The sequence below is a fragment of the Ambystoma mexicanum genome, chromosome 6q (assembly GCF_040938575.1).
Source record: "Ambystoma mexicanum isolate Mex_15411 chromosome 6q, UKY_AmexF1_1, whole genome shotgun sequence".
Lineage (NCBI taxonomy): Eukaryota > Metazoa > Chordata > Amphibia > Caudata > Ambystomatidae > Ambystoma > Ambystoma mexicanum.
Genome location: NC_090937.1, coordinates 279,586,371 through 279,607,311, shown reverse-complemented (window position 1 = coordinate 279,607,311; position 20,941 = coordinate 279,586,371). Strand labels below are relative to the sequence as shown.

The window sequence follows — 20,941 nt, the reverse complement described above, 5'->3', positions numbered from 1 at the left end:
AAACCCTGATTCATGGAACTGTGCAAAGTGTATTTTTGTCGGGCAAAGTAATTTTGTACTGCAAAAAAAGCCTATGTGCTGACTTTGCCCAGACTTTGCACTGCAAAAATACACTTTGCACGGTTCCATGTATCAGGGTTTGTGTCGGCAGTGCACAGTCACTTTTCAGCAGTGCAAAGTCACTATGAACCGGGCAAATATTCCATGAATCGGGCCCTATTACTCCAGAACAGTTCCTGCAACACGGTCTTCAAATATTTTGCTAAAGTGGCCCAGGCAGATGGTCTGCACTACAATGGTGTGTGTTGTGGTACGTCAGAGGTCTGCAATCTTTAACAATCCTGAAGTTTCGGATTCTGGCTGCACAATCCCTCAATATTCACTTTGATGGCTAAGTCTGATGGGAGTGGTAGTCCATAACATCATGCGCACCACGGGTTTCAAACTACTGCTGTACATTATAACACGTTATACCACGGGTTGTGGCATCCTTAATTGCTGCAAGGGGCATGCGCAAGAAGCAGCACTCAGGGAGAAGCGTTGTCTGTCACCACGCCCTGTTTCCTTCCTGAAGATGGCAAGCCGATGCCACTCCGCTCGGATTGGTCACTGAAAATATGAATTGCTAAGCAGAACATGGTTTACCTCAAGGAATTTATTCCACCAATGATGCGCTTCGGCCGACGATGCAGTAACCGCAGTCCACACACTGAAGAAAGAGGATCTAGGAAGGAGGCAAGAGATGAATTAGGTTACGACACCATGTAACGGCTCAACACATCAGTGAAAAAGCAGAAGGGCAACACCTTTGTTTCAGTGACATCTCCAGGAATGAAATTTAGGGAGGGCCCATAAGAGGCCACAGGGAAAAGTAAGGGGATGCCTATAAAAGGGCGATTAGCATGCTTTTCCCAAATTGATGGTATTTTTCCAAATACCTGGCATTTTTCCACCTGCAGCACAGGCCCCATATTTGGCATCCTGCCTCCCCACCACCAGAGCCGCGGCCCCATACCTGGCATTCTTCCACCCCCACCATCTAGAGCCCAGGCCCCATACTTGCCATCCTGCCTCTCTACTGCCAGAGCTCATGCCCCATACCTGCCATCCTTCTATAGGAAGCCAGGGGTGCCCCTCAAATGTAAAGGTGCAGCATGCACTCGCTCTCAATGCTTTGGGCGAAGGCACTTCTGGGCAGCACGACCGGACGTCCTCATGACGCTGGTCCCGATGCATCAGCCTGGAAGTATGCTCCCCTCCTGGTCTGTGCTGTGTAACTTGGCCCACCCGCGTCCACTTGCCCAGGCTTTGTTGCCAGTTCGGAGGGAAAAAATAAGCTGAATGTCCATTTAAAACACGCCCAAAACAAGCAGACTCCCATCCAAATAAACTGAAAAAACAAGCACACACCTAAAACATTGGGGCTATGTCTCAAAAGTAAGAAATCTAACATAATAACAAAAATACATTGAGCGAACACAGACATAGTACTTTAGAACAACAATCGTCTTTTATTATATAAAAAAAAGAGGTAGGGCACTGTACCACTGCAACTAAATGTGCAGCTTTGTAAATATGGGAGTGTGGCGATGCCCTACGTCAAGCACAAAAACAAGATTGCTTCAGCACATTCAGGCACAGACACCAAGAACAGTTCCTACAATAGCTTACATTTAGTGTTCACGAAATGGTGCCACAATAAATATGATGAACGATGAGGGTCAGAGGGAAAATCGATATACTAACACACGGTAAACCTGTAGCCCAACAGGGCTTGGTTGAACGAATACTACCAAATATTTAAGAACTTGTTTGCTAGTCCACAATAGGGATTGCCTTACTTATTCTTGCGTACTTCCGCATTCTACTCTGTTTGATACTTGCCAGCTTATCCACGCTGCTCTTTGAACAGATAAAACCACTTAAGGAATTTTTCCCTCTGACCCTTGCAATTGACTTCTCTCACAAGGGACCAACATTTGGCCTTGAGAAAGTCCCTTTTGGTTTGAAACGCATGTTGGCTGTTCATTCATCTTATTTATAATGTCACCATTTCGTGATCAATAAATATATGATATTGTAGGAACACACAACACATTAATCCTTCATCAACTAAGTTTCTGGTTGGATAAATATCCTCATTATGTGGTATATAGTAACAGGATCACATAACACTGTTTTTGATGTCTAGCTCTAACTCTCTGCAGATCAGATGCTTTTCCAAGCAGAGAGTGGCGGTAGATATCTCTCTCCTCCGCAGGTGCCTCCCTCTGGATTTGCCTCCCTATACCTCTCAGACTTGAGCCGGATCTCCTCAAGTTCGGAAGCTTCTGAAGACCTTCCTTTTCTCATCTTCCTTCCCTCTCCATCTCCCCTGCTAATGGCCTGTCTGCCTCTTGACTGGCTGCCCGGTTCAGAGTCTTACATGGCACCAGGTCCCCCTAGTCCAGACTACCCCTCATACTTGGTCTCCACTGACAGCCCCCTCAACCGGCACTTGCCCTACCGGTCACCACGCCCTCCACTAGCCTGGATGGGCCTGCGCCCTTGTAGCCCTTCGAGTCCCCTACCTCACACTTAGCTCGTGGACCTTCGTTCCCCTGCATTCTCTGCTTTCCCCTGGCTTTGTCCACCTGACTTCCCCTCGCACTTGCTTTTTCTCATGGGCCCTTCCGCCCAGAACGGTACACCCCCTCCACTCTCCACTGCACTTCTCTTACGGTACTTGCCCAATCCAAATGTCACAAGACCCAGTAAGATCATTTCTTGTTTGTCCTCCCTGTTCCCCCACCCTCTTGTCTTGTTGCGCCTCGAAACATATTGTGTATAGGCACACTATAAATCCAAATGAATAAATAAAGAATATGCATGATTGTGCTGAAACAACCTTTTTTCGTTTTATTGTAAGTGCATTATTCTAACTATTGCTGTCTCTCCTTCTCATGTCTTGTATGAATGGGATTTTTAAAGGCCCATTTTTGTCTTTTCCAGTCTTTTTGCTACTCTGATGCCATTGGGACTGGCATTTTTGTTCTTCCTGTTAGAAGTATGGGCCATCAAGTACCAGTATGCAAAGTGAAAACCCAGGACTGGCTCATGGTGCCCGGCATAACATGGGCCCACTTGGCAGCTATGCTTGTGTGAGTTGCTCCTCGCTTTTGTCACCCCTTCGGTCCTTGGTTCCCTGGTGTGTCACTCTCTCCTGGTCAATCACCTTCTGGTCCTTGGCTCCCTGGTGGGTCCCTCCTCTATGGTCCTCAGCTCATTTGGTCCATCATCCCTCTGGTCATTGGCTTGCTTGTAAGTTGCTCCTCTGATCCATCATTTCTCTGGTGCTTGGCATGTGGTATGTGGTTGGATTTGTCAGTAGTTGATGTGCATGTACATCTGCATTGTACCATAATCCCAAGTAAGAGTGAGTGCTGATGCAGTTGGAGTGTCTTTGAGGAGTCAGGGGGACAGTCATAAGGAGATCTTGGAAAATTGAATGGATACTGTGGTCCAACATTGTTGCTATAGCAAAGTGTTACCCGATTTAGCAACACTTAGCCTAACTTTGCACAATAGGACATACAAGATGGAGAAATTATATTTTCCATTGACATAAGCAAGTCAATGTGACTGTGATATTTGCCAAGTGAACAAGGCTGCTCCCAGTTTTTTTTATCATGTGCTCTGTTGAGCAATATATGGTAACAGTAACTACCTGAAAATTATTCTACACACCCTAACAAACAACACGACTTCACATACAACTCCCCATGGAATCAATACAGATTACACAATGGAATGCATACCACCTGAAGACATTCCCTGAATAGGACACTAACCCACCACAGATACACCAAGGCGTCTGACTTAGTCTCCCACCCCACCTCTTCAAGGTCCTGAAAACCCAGAAACTGTGAAAATGTTTAGACTGTGTGCTATACAAGACTCAATAACATAGGATAACAGGGCATATAGCAAAACATTTCATTCATTTTCCTGTGAACTACTAAAGACGGCCCACACCACTTTTGTGACTGGCAGAAATAGAGGAGGAAAGTGTTGACTTTGCCGAGGTCAGTCCTCTATACATGAAGAGATTAAATGATATGCCCAGGATCACACACTTTGGTTAAACAGTGAAGGTGGGATTTTAAGCCAATCTACAGTTTAGGCACTTGAACATATAACTTACACGCTCAAATTGGTACAAATATGTACATTTTGGATTTCAAGGACTGCAATAATACTGCCTTATAGAGCAAAGGGCTCAAGTTTCCCGTGATTAGGCATAAGAAGGCCATCCAGTCATGTTCATGTTTGTAATTCTCTGACTTGTAGATTTCCTAAAATTCAAATGCTTAGAAAAAATAACAAGTCCCAGAATTGAAAAAGGGGAAAAACAGTACTGGGTGGCCTTCTCACAAATGGCCATGGGAAACCTGCGAGTTCTGATAGTTTACTTGCAAAGTACATATTTCTTAAATTAAAGTCACCTTACAATATGTAAATCCTTCGTGAAACATGGTAAGACAAAAGAATATAGTTGTAGTTTTATTTTCTACATCCTGAAAGGAAAAGTAGAAGTCGCAGAATGCAAAATAATGCAACCTTGAAACATGTCTTCCTTTTACACAACTGTACTTTCATCACTTTAGGAATCACTAACAAAGTGTTGCAGCATAGTCACTAGGAGTAAGATTACATTTGTCACAAACGTCCACCTTGTTGGTGTGCCACTTCTTCAGAACATTTGACTATCCCCATAAAGCAATCTGATTTTTCCATGCTGAAGAAGTAGACTTTATCACGAACAGTGAAAAAATAAGCTTTCTTGTGTAACTTTAAATATCTTCTAAGTGCACACGCAGGTACTAGGTAGGCCAGCTGTAAGGAGTTTTTCAGACAGAATACAGGACACATCGGTGCCAAATGTTTAAACATATGCAAGAAGAAGGCACCCTGATAAGACTAACTGCAGGTCGTTAAGGCCGTGAATGCAGGTCAAAGGGCTGCCTGCAGGCTAGTCGAGGAGCTCTCTTCAGCTACAATGTGTAATAGGTTTTGCTGCCAAGTCGCTAGTAATAAGCCGATTTCACAACACTCCCAGTGCAGGTCTTCCCCTGCCGCCATGGCTTCACCCTGGCCCTACCCTAGCAACGGCACTGCTTGGGTTTGTGAACGATCATGAGATTACATTTAGCAGCAGATAATTTCACCATCTTGAATTGCTTAAAAACAACAATCCCTGCCATTTCACATTCCCCTCATTTAAATCTAAGGCCTAGGTTTTTACTGCAAACTGTATAATTAAGTTAATAATAATCCACCTTGCTGTGGCCTTTTTTAATATTCTGAAGCACCACCTATTACTTTCATTATGTATTTGTATTTATTTAAAGGCAGAGGAGGGCACTAGAGATTTGCACATAAGGCATATTAAAGATGGACCAAACATGTGATTCGCAAAGGATCATTGCCAGGAGGTTGTGACATGAACCATGATGCAAAGAGGATGGAGTTGGATAAAGAAAATGGGGATATCACCAGACAGAACATTTAACACAACATCCTCAGATACAATATTTACAGTTATGTACAATTGTACACTCCACGATACACAGCAATGGCTGAGGGGGAAGGGTGGGCGGAGGATGATGCTGAGTCAAGAATCGAGGGGTCGCTCAAGAGGGAGAAGAGTGGTTCTTACGAGTGATTGTAAAGCAGGATGTAGAGGAAGTGCACTTGATTCAGGGGGGCATGTTTTTCCAGTGTTAAGGGTCAATGAGCAAAAATGAGAGGCAGCCTCGGGTGGACAGGGTATGGCTAGGTTGACAATGGTGTGAAAGTGAAAGATGCAGGGGAAGGTAGCATGAGATGGCATCAGCCATGGGGCGCAAGTGGGCTAGTCCATCGATAGATCTTTGATGAAGGAGGAAGGAGTTGGGTGGCTTGCCATTGTCTATGAAGGAGGGGGTGGGAGTTGGGTGCAGAATATAGGAGGTTGTAGGGAGTGTAGGTTGCAAAGTTTGGCACTTTGTTGGTAAGAGTAAATGAGTAGAGAGAGCATCCCACCAGGAGGTTTCAGTAGTAGTACGGCCTGCTGAGGACTAGAGTGGCGAATTTCTTTTAGTGGTGTGGGATGTAAGATGACGACTGATTTCACAAATCGTTAGCAGATAAGGCCTGTCAGCTGCTACTGTAGAATTGATACATTGTTGGAATTTAAGGTCCCCATCAAAGAGAATCCCAAGTTTTCAGGAAATGGGGATGGGATAAGGAGATCAGGTGGAAAGTATATCAGAGAGGGTAGTGACTGGTGGAGTTGGATACTGGGACAAGGATCACTTCAGTATTCAAAGACTATATATGGTACTTTATTGCAGTCCCATGATGGGTCACATATAGGGAGTTGGTGATGGGAGAGGATGGCTTCATGGTGAAAGAGGGAATAAGACGACGATTTGGGCATCATCGAGAAAATAAATTATAAAAGAAGATGAATGAGGAGAGGAGTTTGCAATGAGAGGATTGAAGAGTGACAAGGAGGGGTCCAAAGTTGGTCCTTGTTGTACTCCCCATATGAGGGGACAACAAAGAAAAGTTGGAGAGGGTCTGGTCAGCAAGGAAATATGGCACCCATACATGGGCAGTGTCCTGGAAGTGGAGACAGGACCCAGTCCAGAGAAGAGTGAGGGGAGGGAAGAAAGATTGGTGATGGTGTGGGTGGGGAGCAGTTGGGACAAGGAGGGTAGAACAGGGAGCGGTAGAGAGGGTGGTACTTAGTGTATCGCATACTGTATTTGGAACATTGGGGGAGATAAGTACACAGTAGAGTCATCTGAAAGGGAAAGGTGGAGAAAGCAAGGGCTCCTGCAGGGAAAGCTTGGATTAATGATCATGTACAGCTTGCAAGAGTGGGAATGGGGACAGTATAATCGAGAGATTTTGAAGAGTCCATGGTGGTAGAGAAATGAGTAATTTCTTGTAAAGGCGCGAAGAGAAGCACAGAGGGATTTGCCCTGGGGGCTTTGGTGCTGATGCATTGATGTCCTGAGCTGTTGGAGATCAGGGGGGATTCAGGGTTGAGGACGTTGACAAGATGGAGTAAGGTTTGCAGTGCTCCTCTAGGAAAGATGCAAGTGCCAAGTTGAAGTCCACAACTGCTTATTCAGTCGAGCTGGAAAGAGTTGGAGCGAGAGCTTAAAGGGAAGACCAGGCATGCTAAGGATAGGGGATCATAGATTCAGGTGTCCATTTACGTTTAGTGATAGATGAAGGAGAGGGAGGGATTGGCTAGGGAGAGGAACAGTGAAGTGAAGGACAGAGTGGTGTCACACAGTGAACATGGGTCAAGCCAGAAAGGCTCAGACAAAAAGGTGTATCATTCATAGTTAGGGTTATTTTGAGATATTTTACAAACTTGGCCAAAATAATAAATAGAAAAGTCCTGAAGTATACGCAAGTTGTCAGGATGGTTTCTCCAGTCTCTTGGGTTTCTCTGTGGGCTGTTGTCATGGTACAGGTTTCTCAACAACAGTTTTTGCACAAAGTCTCCCAATGGTTTCAATACCCCAGAACATGCCTCCTTTCCAGGGTTTGGGAGAGTAGTATGGCAACTCTCAGCCTCTATGGGATATCGCCACATTCTCTTTAGATTTTTCCTCTCCCTTGTTCTGATTTTTCACTTCTAAGTGTTCTTTCAGAAATAAGCGTTCAATGGGTTTTCTTTGTGCACCTCTTTCAAAGTCAGTCCATTATCTTAAAGCAAAGGATAAGGGTGGCCAACATTAATTACTCTACAGCCAATTATGTGGCCCACCCCCCTATTTCTCCCTCCTCAATGGCTCACCACCTGTTCATTGCTTCTCACATCTCAGCTTCACCTATATATCTACAAAGTTGCTATTATACATCCCCTTTTATGTCTCTTTGGTGTCCAACCTCCTCTTCAAAGTTCTTCTACTCCTGACGCTCCTCAATTTCCTTACTTGTCTCTTCGTCATGCAACACCACTCCCTTGTTCTTCTGGTCCTCATAACTCTCCTGTCTGTCCCAGACCCAAGTTCCTCCAACAACAAACTAAACAAATATCCAGTCAACACGTTTTCCCTCCTTCTCTCCTGAGTGTACTTGGTATCTACACTCCTACATATCTCTCACTATTTCCTCCACCAGCTTGTTGTCTATGTTCTCTAACTCTTCATTCCCTCTTAACGCCCTTTCATCAATTTGTATTTTGTTCCTGTCCTCCACCTTTATTATGCTCCTCCTCACGTTTCCTCTCCTTTGGGTACCTATGTTTTCCTCCTTCTTGCCTCCATCTACTGACCCCATTTCCCCTTCCTCACCGGTTAGATGTCATCTTTCTAACTTCCCTTTAACTACAATTCCATGTTGCTTCCACGCCACACACCAGTTCTATATCCACTTGTTCTTACGTGCTCCAATTTTCCTTCTCAATACTCTCCTCTTTAACACTGTCTTTGTCACTCCTTTCCTGTTCTTTTCTGTAGGCATCACCTCCAAACTCTGGTTTCCTCTCTGCTTCCTTCCCCTCCTCCTGACATCCCCCATGCCTTGTGGCTACATTCACTTTTTTGGCCACCACTATCCTTTCCTTGCCTTCATCGTCTCCAGTTATGCTTGCTTCTTTCTCCAGCATCCGAATTCTCTGATTCAGTCTCCTGGGTTTCTCCTCCAGCCTCTGATTGTCAGCTCTAACTCCTTCTGTTCTTTTCCCTAGCCATCCCTAAATGGACTAGCTGTCCTTACAATGCTGACACTTTCGTTTTTCCATGATTAAAGTACCTTGCTTCAACATTCGAATTTAGGTGCCCTACATATGTTTTGTGTGCTTTGATTGCTATCTAGGTGGGTGTGCTTTCATCCTGCATCAATTTTTGTGCACTGCATTCATTTGTGATCCATTTTAAAATAAAAATGGTATCTAGGTGTGTGTGCTTTCATCCTGCATCCATTATGTGCATTGCATTCATTTGTGATCCATTTTTATAAATCATATCTAGGTGGGCGTGCTTTACATCCTGCATTCATTTTGTACACTGCATTGTGATCCTTTTAAAAATGGAATCATGCACCCCACCTATTGCTCTGAATGTGTACTTGTGCCCTCTTTAACTACTAGGCCGCCTTGGAGTAAGTGCCAGGACTGTGCAGTGCAGCCCCCCTTTTTTCCCTTCTCTCATCTATCCTCTCTCTCTGTGATGGCCCTCACCATCTCTCTTATCTTCTCTAACTGCTACACTATCACCTATCTACCCTCTCTCATGAAGTCTGGATGGAAAAAGCTCAAAGAAGACATACTGGGTGCAAATCCTGGCCTTCCCATCGCAGACACCTATGTCAGTGCATCCGCCAGAGAAATCTTCACTGATATCCTCTTCTCTGTCCCCTCTCCAAACCTATGGACTTCTCGTCTCATCTCTACTCTCTCCCCTTTCACATCCTCTCCCCATAATGGTGGCACCAAGTGGGAAGTCCTCTTGGCGGGCTTCTTCTCATCACGCTGCATCATTAATGTCTACCACACTGGCACTATCCAGGTTCAGGGTCCTCAAGCTAACCTCCTTCTCTTTGACCGGATCCTGCCCTCCCTCATTAACTTTCTTCCTTCTCATGCCTCTCCCTCTACCACTCTCTCTACCCCCCTCCCCCACTCTGACTGGAGTATCATGCCCCTGCACTCCTCCTCAGAAAACCTTTAAAGGCAGAAACCGTCTCCACCTGGTTATTGTTAACATCCACTCAGCTGACATCTGCCTCCTTCTTGAAGACACTATCCTCAACATTCTAGCTCTTCCTGAGACATGGTTCAATGCCAGCTCAGTCACTGCCTTTGACTCCCTCCTACCTGTTGGCTTCAAGATCAGATCCAAGCCTCGACCTCACCATGCTAGGTGTGGGGTTGCCTTAATCTTCCCTGAGTGGGTTCCTTCTTCCATCTTACCCACCCAGCTCTACTCTTCCTTTGAGAGCCTGGTTTGCAAGATGGTCATCTCTCCCTCCTCCACCTTGACCATTGATGGCATTTTACCAGCCTCCAGGCACTACCTCCCTGTTCCTCTATGAATGGACGAATTTCGGCTCCTCCATGCTTTCAACCACCTCCAATTTGCTCCACTTGGGTGAATTCAACATCCACCTGTATTTTTCTGGCACAGCATCCACTATTTTCATTGACCTCTGCACCTCTCTATCACCATCCATTCTCCCTTCTGGTCCAATCCACTCCGCTGGACGCCCTTATCCACTCTGATCTCCCTCTCTCATCTCCCCTGGTCACGCCTCTCTCTTGGTCAGACCACTCTTCTCTCCTCCCACCTGGGTCTCATTGGCCTACTGACCGCACCCCCTAAAAGCCCTGCCATCCTCGTTCACGAACATCTATTCAATGAAATGAGTGTCAGGCGCTGCCTTCAATTCCACCTTTATCCCCCTTTGCCCCTCTAACTCAGACTCTACCATTGGCAACGCTCTCAGTAACTTCCATCTGTCCATTACCAACACTCTTGGCATTCTTGCCCCTGTCATGAGGATCCGCCTGAAACCCGCCTCCAATCATAACACCTGGAACAACTCCGATCTTGCACTGATGAAACGAAAGTGCAGAGCGGCAGAACGGAAGTGGAAAAACTTCAGGCACACCCACTGACAAACTGGCCTTCCACCTGCTCCAAAGGCAATACATACTCCCCATCCATGCCAGGAAAAGGGCCCACATTCAGGCACAAGTATCTGGTTCATCCAACAGCACAGCTAAACTTTTCAAAATCTGCAGGGAACTTGCCAACCCTTCCACAGTCTCCTCCTCCCATCTCTCGTCTCAGGGCCTCTGCATGCACTGGACACTCACTTTGCCATAAAAGCTCAGGATATCCTGAACAGACTTGTCACTCAACCTCCCATCCCTTCACACACACCCTTGCCTCCTTTGGCCCCCCCACCCGCCTCCTTCCTCCTTCCCCTCCTTCACCCCTGTCACACTTGAAGAAGTCACCAGAGTTATCCGCTCCATGAAGGTCTCCTCCAAACAGGTCTGCCCTTGCTCATCCAGACCCATCAAGGCCAACATTGTCCTTCTTGCCCCCGCACTTGCTGAAATCGGCAACCACTCTTTTGCCATTGGTTCTTTCCCCTCCTCCCTCAAGCACTACCTGTGCACCCACTCCTTAAAAAACCCTCAGTAGCCCCTACATGTCCAGCCAAGTACCGCCCTATCTCCATCACCCGCATTTCTGGGGAAACTGCTGGAGAAGTTGGCCTTGCCCCAACTCAACTTTCACACTGAACTTGTTGGTGGTCTTCACGACCATCAATCTGGGTTCCAAGCATCCAGAGGCAAGGAAACTGCTCTTCTGAACACCCGTGAAGAACTGCTTGCATCCATCGATTTCCAACTCCCTGGATGTCCTCATCCTACTTGACCTCTCCTCTGCCTTTGACACGGTCAACTACTTTATCCTCATACAAAGTCTCCATGACACCCTTGGTATCTCGGAATGGGCACTGGACTGGCTGACCTCCTTCCTAACTGACCGCTCCTCCCAAGTCATCCTGGGCACCTTCTCTCCTACTTCCTTATCCTCATCCTCATGTGGTGTCCCCAAGGATTCTACCCTCTCCCGTGACTCTTTATCATCTACCTTATTCAGCTGGCACTCCTCATCTCCTCCTTCTCCACAACTTCCAGTGTTATGCAGACGACACACAATTCTTTTTTAAACGTCCTGCTGACCCTCTTGAACCTACCTTCATCCCTAACTGACTATCTGCCCTCCAGGCCTGGTGCACTTCCAATGATCTCTGCCTCCATGCCAGCAAAACAGAAATCCTTCCCATTGGGATCCCTGCTCCCGCCTTCTCCCCTTCTCGCTGGCCTTCCTCCATGGGCTCATCCCCTTCTCCTTCCAAAGCCAGAGATCTTGGAGTCATCTTCGACTCCTCTCTCGCCTTCCTCCCGCACACTCAGGACAATGCCAAGAAGTCCCACTTTCAGCTCTTCCTTCTCAAAGGAACTATACAATTTCCTCATCTTCCCCAGAAGTGTACTGTTACCCGAGCCCTGGTTCTCTCTAGGCTTGAGTATTGCAATAGCCTTATCCGCAATCTACCTACTTCCACTCTGCTCCAGCTAATCCAGAATAGGGCAGCAAGACTCATGCTTGGCCTCAAGCCCAGGGGCCACATCTCACCTGCCCTAAAAAGTCTTAATTGGCTCCCGGTTTCCTCACAGATTAAATTCACATTCCTCTGTATAATCCACAAGGCTGTCTGGGGCCAGGGACCACACTATTTGCAACTCTCTCTTACTAAATATTGCGTTCCTCTGGCACCAACTCTTTGTGTGTAAAGCGTTCCGCTAAACAGATGGCTGGAGGTCGATCGCTTTCTTCAGCTGGCTCCCTGATATGGAACAGCTTCCCCCTTCCTCTGCATCTTGAGCAGGATTTTCTTGAATACCAGAAGCACCTCAAGACTTTCCTCTTCGCCTCCTCCTTCCCCCCTTTTCTCCTCTGCTAATTTCACAGTTCCTTTGATTGGGGCCCAGGGCCCTTATGCATCCGTGGGGCCCTGACCTCCCACACCAAATCACCCCCAGCTGCTGTCTATCCTCAGCACTTGCCTAAGCACACCCTCCGTCCTGGAGGCTTGCACTTCCATATCTTGCACTTCATCTGTTGCTCACCCACGAGCACAGGCACATCAGCACTTACCCCCCACTGCTCAGTCCCTTCCGCACTTGCATGTTCTGAATACTCACAAGGTGTAGTAGGTTTGTCTTTTTTTCCCCTCCACTGTATTTAATTATCTCTATGTATTTAATGTGTCTCGTTCCCATGTCCCCTCCCTGATGCCCAGTTGGCGCTTTGAAACACAATTTACTTACTGTATAAGCGCCTAACAAGTGAACAATAAATAAATAAATGTAGTGTCACTGCATAATCCTCACAGCATAAAGGCTTTCATTGTCAAGGACACTTGGCTTTATGATGTGGTAGACTTGCACTGTAGACTTGAATGAGAGTTGGATGACAGCATATTGTGAAAGATGAAAGCGTCATAGACCAAGGGCTTCCTCTCCAGCAAGTGTTTCAACACCACTGTTAGACCTCTTTAGCTCCATACCTGATACTCCACTCCCATTACATCTATGGAGAGCTTTCTAGGTTGGATGGAAATCTTAGAACATGAAACTTGTCCCGCATCAAGACTTTGCACGCCGGCCTAAAATGATGCATTGTACACTCATCTAATATATTCCAAAGAGCACTCGTCACTCACTTAGCCCCAACTACAACATAACAGTTGTCACAAACCACAGCCTTAACTTCATTCACTGATTGCCACTTCCTATGCATGTGATTGTGGTCCATTCACAATAGCGCCTTCACTATTGGGATCACTATTGGGAGCCAGCTCATTTGGTTTCATTGGCGCATGCAGCATCAATGTCACAGCATGAGTGCTAGTATTACTGCTGTGCATGTCATTTCTCAGCCTGCAGTTTTCTCTTTTTCACACCTAGATGAAAGTATTTGCCAGTAAAACTCGCCTTCTTTCCCAGATGATGTGCTAAACAGCTCCAACAAACCATCTTTCCCTGACAGGTGGGCTCATTTGCTCTGACAGTTTTCCCAGACCAAGGAAAAGAGAGGAAGCTTCAAGACTGTTGGGTACCCCACACCAGGCAATGGCAGAGACCAGATCCAAGTGAAAAGAAAGAGCCAACGGTCTGCTGAATGCTATATCTCAGATCCTGGCCAGAGACAGAGACGGATAGCATGAGACCGTGTCCCGGAGGGGGGGGGGGGGTGATCTATGGTTGAGGTTTGAGAAAAGCACAGCCTGATAAAAACCCTAATCACGGGGGGGGGAGAGAAATACTTGCTGGTAGGGGTATTTTCCATGGCAGTGCTACGGCCTAGGAGGGCAACCACCTTGACAAAGGGTGAGGACAGCTAGAAGCCACATCCCTGATGGCCTTGGAGGATGATGTATGGTGAGTAGGAGTGAATGCTAGTGTCATAGGTGTACCCAAGCAACGGGGGAGGAATGCTTGCTGGTAGACAAAGTCAAGAAGCAAGATGGGCACTTCATCCCTTGGACTGCTACTTTTCAACTAATAAGCGAGCTAGGTGCTATATCTCTGGGACTGTGTGTTAGATAAGAAAATTCTAACAGGACAAGTGCTGCTTTACAATTGTCCTTAAACCATTCTTAATACGCCCATCCTAACAATTTGGGTATAGATATTCCACTTGCGTTTTAGTGAAAACATTAGGTCCTATGGGCGTTCATCCCAATTGCCTATTACTAGATTAGAACCAAAGGGTATGCAAACAGCTGTAACGTCGAGATTAGCCAATGAATTTACGAAGCCCGGGCAAATTTGGTCTGCTGTCTGTCATTGTCTTAGTTATAACAGTTGTACACTTGCGGACGACACACCGATCAGTATTCAGTATGGCTACTATGAGCAGTTACCAGGTCTGACTGCTTCATTCATTGTTTCTCCTAATTGATCCACTACAAACTACATTGTTCATAAATCTACTCCAAACAATAAAGTGGCACCTTACCAGCTCCCCAGTTATTCGCTTGACCAGTGAAATTAAACTACTCTTCTACTACTGAAAGCAACATCCTGACACATGGAGTCTATTCAATGTTGGATACTTTCATTAGTCAATATGATTACAGCAGTCCCGGTTTTGTAATGTTACCACTGAAGTATACTTTATAGATAGAAATGGTAACTCAATCTAGTTTTTGATTCTGTAATGTAATGTAATGCGTCATCTGTATAGCGTCTTTCACCATTAATATGGTCGCAATGCTCTGTAGGTTGAATGCCCTCGTGGGGGACCAAAGTCCAATATGGGAAGAATTTGAGGAGATGTTACTATGCGTGTGTGCTTATTGGCTAATACAATGGTACGAGGGGTGGCCAAGTCTGTGCTAGCCACCCGTGTCGAGCTGGCATGTGGATGGGTGGTTGTAAGCAGTACAGAGAGGGTATGCGAGAGCGGGAAAGACATTATGTGTGCAGCTACTTATTGAAGTTGTTTTAAAGAATGATAGCTGCATTCTTATGGCAGAGGAGTTGTGCAAGGTTTCTTCGAGTTGTGTATGATGGCAGATGCGTGCAGATTTATATTTATTTATTTATTTATTTATTTGCATTTGTTAAGCGCGCTTGCAGCCCATAAGGCATCGAGGCGCTGTTACAGAGGATAAGAAAACTTAGGATTACAGACAGGTGCCAGGAGGGCTCTTAGTTACAGATTGGTAGGCATATATGCAGTGGACGATACAGGTTCAGGTTAAACAAAGAGTCTGGTTTTGATAGCCTTACGGAAGGCTAGGTGGGATTGAATGAGTCTAAGGTGAGGTGGCAGAGCGTTCCAGTGCGTGGCTGCTAGGGTGGGGAAGCTGGAGCCACCAGCGCGCACTTTCCGAGTAGTAGGCGTGACGATTGTGTTGGCATAGGGGGACCTGAGAGGTCTCTTGGCGGTGTGCCTAATAATTCTGTTGGTCAGGTAAGGAGGGGCAAGTTCGTGAAGGCATTTGTGTGTGAGAGCAAGAGTTTTAAAAACAATTCTCTCTTCTCTGCCTTCAGCAATTTTCTCTATGCATGGGGTGTGAGAGGTTCAATGCATTGTCTTCATTCTAACAGTGCCCTAGGCTTAAAAGGATGGCTAAACTCTAAGTCGCCTAGCTTTAATTCGGAGGCTTAATTCTACATTCACCTAGATACGATGGAAAGGCTACCTTCTACATTCTTCTAGATTCAACATCTGGCTAAATTCTACACTCTTCTAGATTCAAACATTTGCTAAAATGCTTAATTCGTCTAGATTGAGAATCAGGCTAGATTAACATGGAATTAATACAGTGGCTGCATTCTACATTCTTCTTTTCCCTCTCTCCTTTGTGCTGCTGTATTCTACATTCGCCTGCAATTAAAGTGATGGCTACATTACACAATATCTAGATTAATTAGGCTAGCTATATTCTTTATCCACCTGGATTAAAGCCTGGCTGCATTCTGCAATCACCTAGTATCGATACACTGGATGCACTATACCAAACAGCTAGAAATAACACAATGGCTAAACTTTAACAGTCACCTGCCTTCATGCAAACCACTGGCTAAGGCATTTAGTACAGTGTCTCTTACCTGGCACTTGCCGTTGACTGGTTTCGCGGGCTGGTTGGGGGCCCCCAAAGGCGAGAAGGGCAAGCTGCGAGTGGAAGCTACCCCTGCAAGCTGCCTCTAGCCCCTGGCTGGCCGCCCGGGCAGGAGTGTGTCCAGTTTGAGCCACCAAGAGCGAGTGTTATCAGGTCACTTGACTCGACTCAGGGACCAAGCAGGGACTAGGGTGCTGACCCGGGAGCTCCCTTTGCCTCAGGCCCCGACCGTCTGCTTGGGTAGGCTGTCCTGGCCAAATCGCTGAAGCAGCTGTCTACTGGCCATGTGACTCGGACCTCGAACCAATCGGGGAACAAGGAGGGCCGGCATGGAGTAATGGCCTAGGTATCTTCGCATAGGCATGACGGGAGGGGGAATGCCAGCTTGCAGGAGGGAAAAGCCACGTTTTGAGTGCTTCCTGATGGCAAGGTGGTCTTCTAGGAGGAAGAGGTTAAATGGGAGGGAGTTCCAGATTGTGGGTGCTTGGACGTAGAATGAGAATCCTCCATATCTCGTGAAATTGAAAGGTGGGGGTCGCCAGGAGGTGTGCAGAGCGAGGTCTGACATGGGAGGATTCAGTTCCATGGAGGGGTCTGAAACCAGATTAGGCAGGGCCAAGGAGGCCATTGGATTCTGTGAAGAGGCCAAGTTGGAAGAATGCCGTGCGAACTAAGAGTTTGGCGAAGAAGCGGTTGTTTGAGATTGGGTGGTAGTTGGATGGGAGGAGGGGGTCGAGGGAGGTTTTTTGTTGTTGTTTCTTTAAAAGAAAATGTACATTTGTATAGTGCACACAAACCCTCGGGCATCAGGGCACTTGTGGAAACCAGTTGCATGTGGCCCAAGAGCGGGTAGGGTACATATTCAACAACATATATCGTAAAGATAATCAATAACATAACGTTACATATATTAGAGACAGTGTATGGGTTTGGTCTCGGGACAGTGTATATTTAATTGTAGGTTTACCGTGAGAGGTTTTGAAAGCTTCTGGGAAAACGCCTGAAGACAGCAATGGTTAATTATTGATCTAGCAAAGCTGCCTGTGCAGGTGGATGAGGGGAGGTTTTTAAAGTGTGAGGGGGCAGGGCAGGCATCCAGAGGGGCGGTAGCTGGAAAGTAGCTTGAGTGGGGAGACAGAGGAAGTGCAGGAAAGGCAGAGGGAGAGAGGGGGGATAGATGGCAATCTGGTGCTGATGGTGAGATTTCTTTTGATGGAGATGTTGTAAAAGTGATCTGATAGGGCGTTCCAGAATGACTGGAAGCGATGGTTGGGGGGGTAAGGGCAGAGAGGGGTCTTGAATTCTGTGATGATCTCACAGAGTTCCCTTCTCGGGTTGAGTGCTTCGGAGATTTGGGATCCATGGAATTATCTTTTTGCTTTCCTTAATTCTGCCCGGTAGGCCTTGATATTCCTGGTAAGGGTGGCTTTGTTAAGGGGGAAAGGGCCAACCCGCCATGTGCGTTGCAGGTGGTGGTTAAGGATTTTGAGGGATTTGAGGGAGAGGGTGAACCACTTTGAAGAAGGACCTGGTCTATGGGAGGAGGTTCTAAAAGGGATGAGGGGGGTGGGGGCATCGGAGAGCCATCTGTCAAAGTGGTCAATAGATGGGATTTCTCGAAGCGGAAGGTTTTCCGGCATGTGTAGAATGTTATCTCCCCTTAACATGTATGACTCGATCCTTCTTCTCCCGCGTGGGGAGGATGGCCAGGTGCATGTGATTCTAATCAGATACAAGTTTCAGAAAGACGATTACTGGTAAGTAATATTTGTTTTTAATAGAGCTTGTGAATCTGCTTAGATTCACATGCTTTGCATAGATTAGTAAGCAGTATTTACTGAAAGAGGCAGGAGAGCTGAAGGACTGTTAGAGAATAAATGTCTTAATTTCAACTGCCCCACTGCTGGATCTGCTTTTGATTGCGTGGCTGCACAGTGTTTTGTGAATGTGTGTATTCTTCTCAAATTGCTGCTTTACAAATGGCTTCCAGTGGTTCATTAGCTAGAAAAGCAAGAGTTGCTCCTGTATTTCTTGTGGAATGAGCCCTTGGTGTGAATGGTAGTGTTTTGTTAGCTATAGAATAGCTACAGTCCATCTAGCAATAGTTGCCCTGGTGACTGTCTGTCCTTCTCTTCCTATTGCAATGGACACAAAGAATTACTGTGTTATACGAATGTCTTTTGTTTTGTCAAGGTCATACATTACTGCCTTCACACATCTAGAGTATGAAGAGATCTTTCTCCTAAGCTTTGTGGGTTTTGGTAGAAAGCTGGCAATTCAAATGACTTTTACATGGAATTTAGAAATTAATTTTGGAGAGAATCTAGGATGCGTTCATAAAACCGCCTTGTTTTCATGTATGGCAATGAACATTTCAGAAACCAATAGTGCTTGTAGCTCACTTATCCTTTAAATTGATATTATTGCAATTAGGAAAGCCACCTTGCATGTGATGCCTTTAAGTGAGGCTCTGTGCATGTAACATGAGCCGAGTGAGTACTGTGTTTAAATCCCATCCCAGAGGGATGCGTGTCACTGGTGGGTGTTTGCATTCAATGCCTTCCAGAATGGCTTTAACTACTGGTACTTTCCACCATGATGGTTTCTGTTGCAATGTGGGGAGTGCTGCTAAGGCTGCAAAGTGCACCTTCTGTGAGTTATACACTAGACCAGAGTCTAGCAAGTACATGAGATATAGTACATCTGAAGCCGAGCAATCTATGGGATTGGTTTGTTTCTTTTGCACCAGAATAAAAACATTTCCATTAGTTGAAATAGCAATGTCTTGTGTTAGATTTCCTTGCTTCTCTAATGATATCCATGCACTCTGTGGGGAGTTGGAGATGGCATGACCTAAGGGGCCAGGCTGCTAAATTGGCCAACTGAGGAGTTGGGTGTGTTACCCGTTTGTTCTTCTCTGTTAACAGGTCTTGTATTGGCTGTAGCTTGATTGGTAGGCACATAGACATGTGCATTAGGTGCGAGTAACATGGCTGTCTTGCCAACATTGGTGCAATGAGTTGTTAGACTCTTTTGGTGTATCTTGTGAATTATTTTGTGAATTAGTGTTGTTGGGTTGGAAATGTATAGGCATAATTCCCTGACCAACTTATCAAATGTGTTGCCTAGGAACCCTAGTTAGGGGAACCTAGATGCATAGTTGTGGCATTTTTAGTTTTCTTTTGTTGCAAACAGGTCTATTGTTGGGTGACCCCATGATGCAAAAATCTGCCTGAGCGTACTAGTGTTTTGGTATTAAGACTCTGCTGAGTGAGTCTGCTAGACCATTGTGAACCCCCGGGACGTGCTGTGCTTGTATGGATATTTCCATTTGTATGAACCAGTGCCAAATGTTTTGTGCCAGGGTGGATGACTGTTTGGAATGAATTCGACCATGCTTGTTGATATGGAAAATTGCAGTTGTGTTATCTGTCTGTATGAGGATGGCCTTTCCCTGTAGAACATTTCGGAAGGAAAGTAGTGCCATCTTTTTTGCTAGAGGTTATAGCCAGTTTATGTGGTATGTTTTTTGTTTTGGAGACAAGAACCGCACATATTACAGTCCACCGGTATCTGTGCATTAAAGGAGATGATTATTGACATTAGCTGTACTCTATGTACGAGTGTTGGTGCACACCACGGTGTGCACAGAACAGAGACATTTAATTTTGTATCCAATGTTTGATGATCCACGATCTTGGATTTCAGATCAATAGTTAAATAGCTTCTTTAATTAATGATTCTTTTGTTTGATTGCTGTTTATTTTGTTGTGTGATATGTATGACTGGTATGGGTAAGTATGTGAGGGGAGATGAATGACTGAGAAGATTTGTATTTACTTCTCTTAGGTTTTGTTATATCTGTCGTAGAAACAGATACCGTTCAATGATGATTTTTGTATGTAATGATTTAATAAATGCCTTCTAAATTTTCTCATACAATTGAGGCATGATTGCTGGTCAACTCAGAATTGCTATAGGGTATGACCATTATTTGCTTTATCGTCCATTTCCCCTGGGAAGTGGGGTGAAGGCAATGTGCTCCCCATCCTACCAGTGATGCCTCTGTCATGGTTATTTGGGGCTGCAGGGACACGCACGGTCTTCCAATCCCCATGTTACTTGGTGATTACCAAAGGAAACTTTAATTTACTTTTTGCAAGTGTACCACTAGATCTTCCCACTGAACCGTTTCCTGTGACCATTGTTCCACTAGCCACTGCTATATTACTTGCATTCTTAGTCGTGCATGCAGTATTATGAAAATGCAAGATGCCATCATGCCTTGGAGTCTCCAAACCTTTCTGTCTGGTAACATCTGCCCCAGGAAAAATGTTTCTGTGCTTGGGGTTGGGTTTGACTTTTTCTCATTGATTGAGAAATCTATGCTGTGCAACAATTGTATGGTCTGCTGTGTTTGTGCCAGGCACTCTTGTGCATCCCTTCCATTATTAACCAATCATCTTGCTATGGGTATAGTGGTATGGCCTCGCAGCATAGATGTGCCGCGACCACTGCAAGCACCTTAGTGATTACACAACGTGCTGAGGCAATTCCAAAAGGAAGTAGCTTGAATTGATAGTGTTTGTTCAGTATTTTGAATCAGATGTATTTCCTTTAACTTTGGAACATTGAAATATGAAAATATGCAACTTTCAAATCTAATGTTGCCATGAAATTTCCCTCCTTTAGCAGGGTTATGACTTCATGTAATGTTTTCATCCTATATTTTCGAGGT

General features: G+C 45.6%; 1 protein-coding gene across 1 annotated transcript in view; it reads right to left on the bottom strand.

The window, feature by feature from the left end:
* Positions 1-20,941, bottom strand: part of PRSS12 (serine protease 12) — a 742,297-nt gene that overhangs the window by 219,130 nt on the left and 502,226 nt on the right. The window contains exon 10 of the mRNA XM_069630755.1: positions 646-724. Within this exon, the coding sequence (XP_069486856.1) occupies positions 646-724 (79 nt within the window). The remainder of the gene's footprint in view (positions 1-645; positions 725-20,941) is intronic.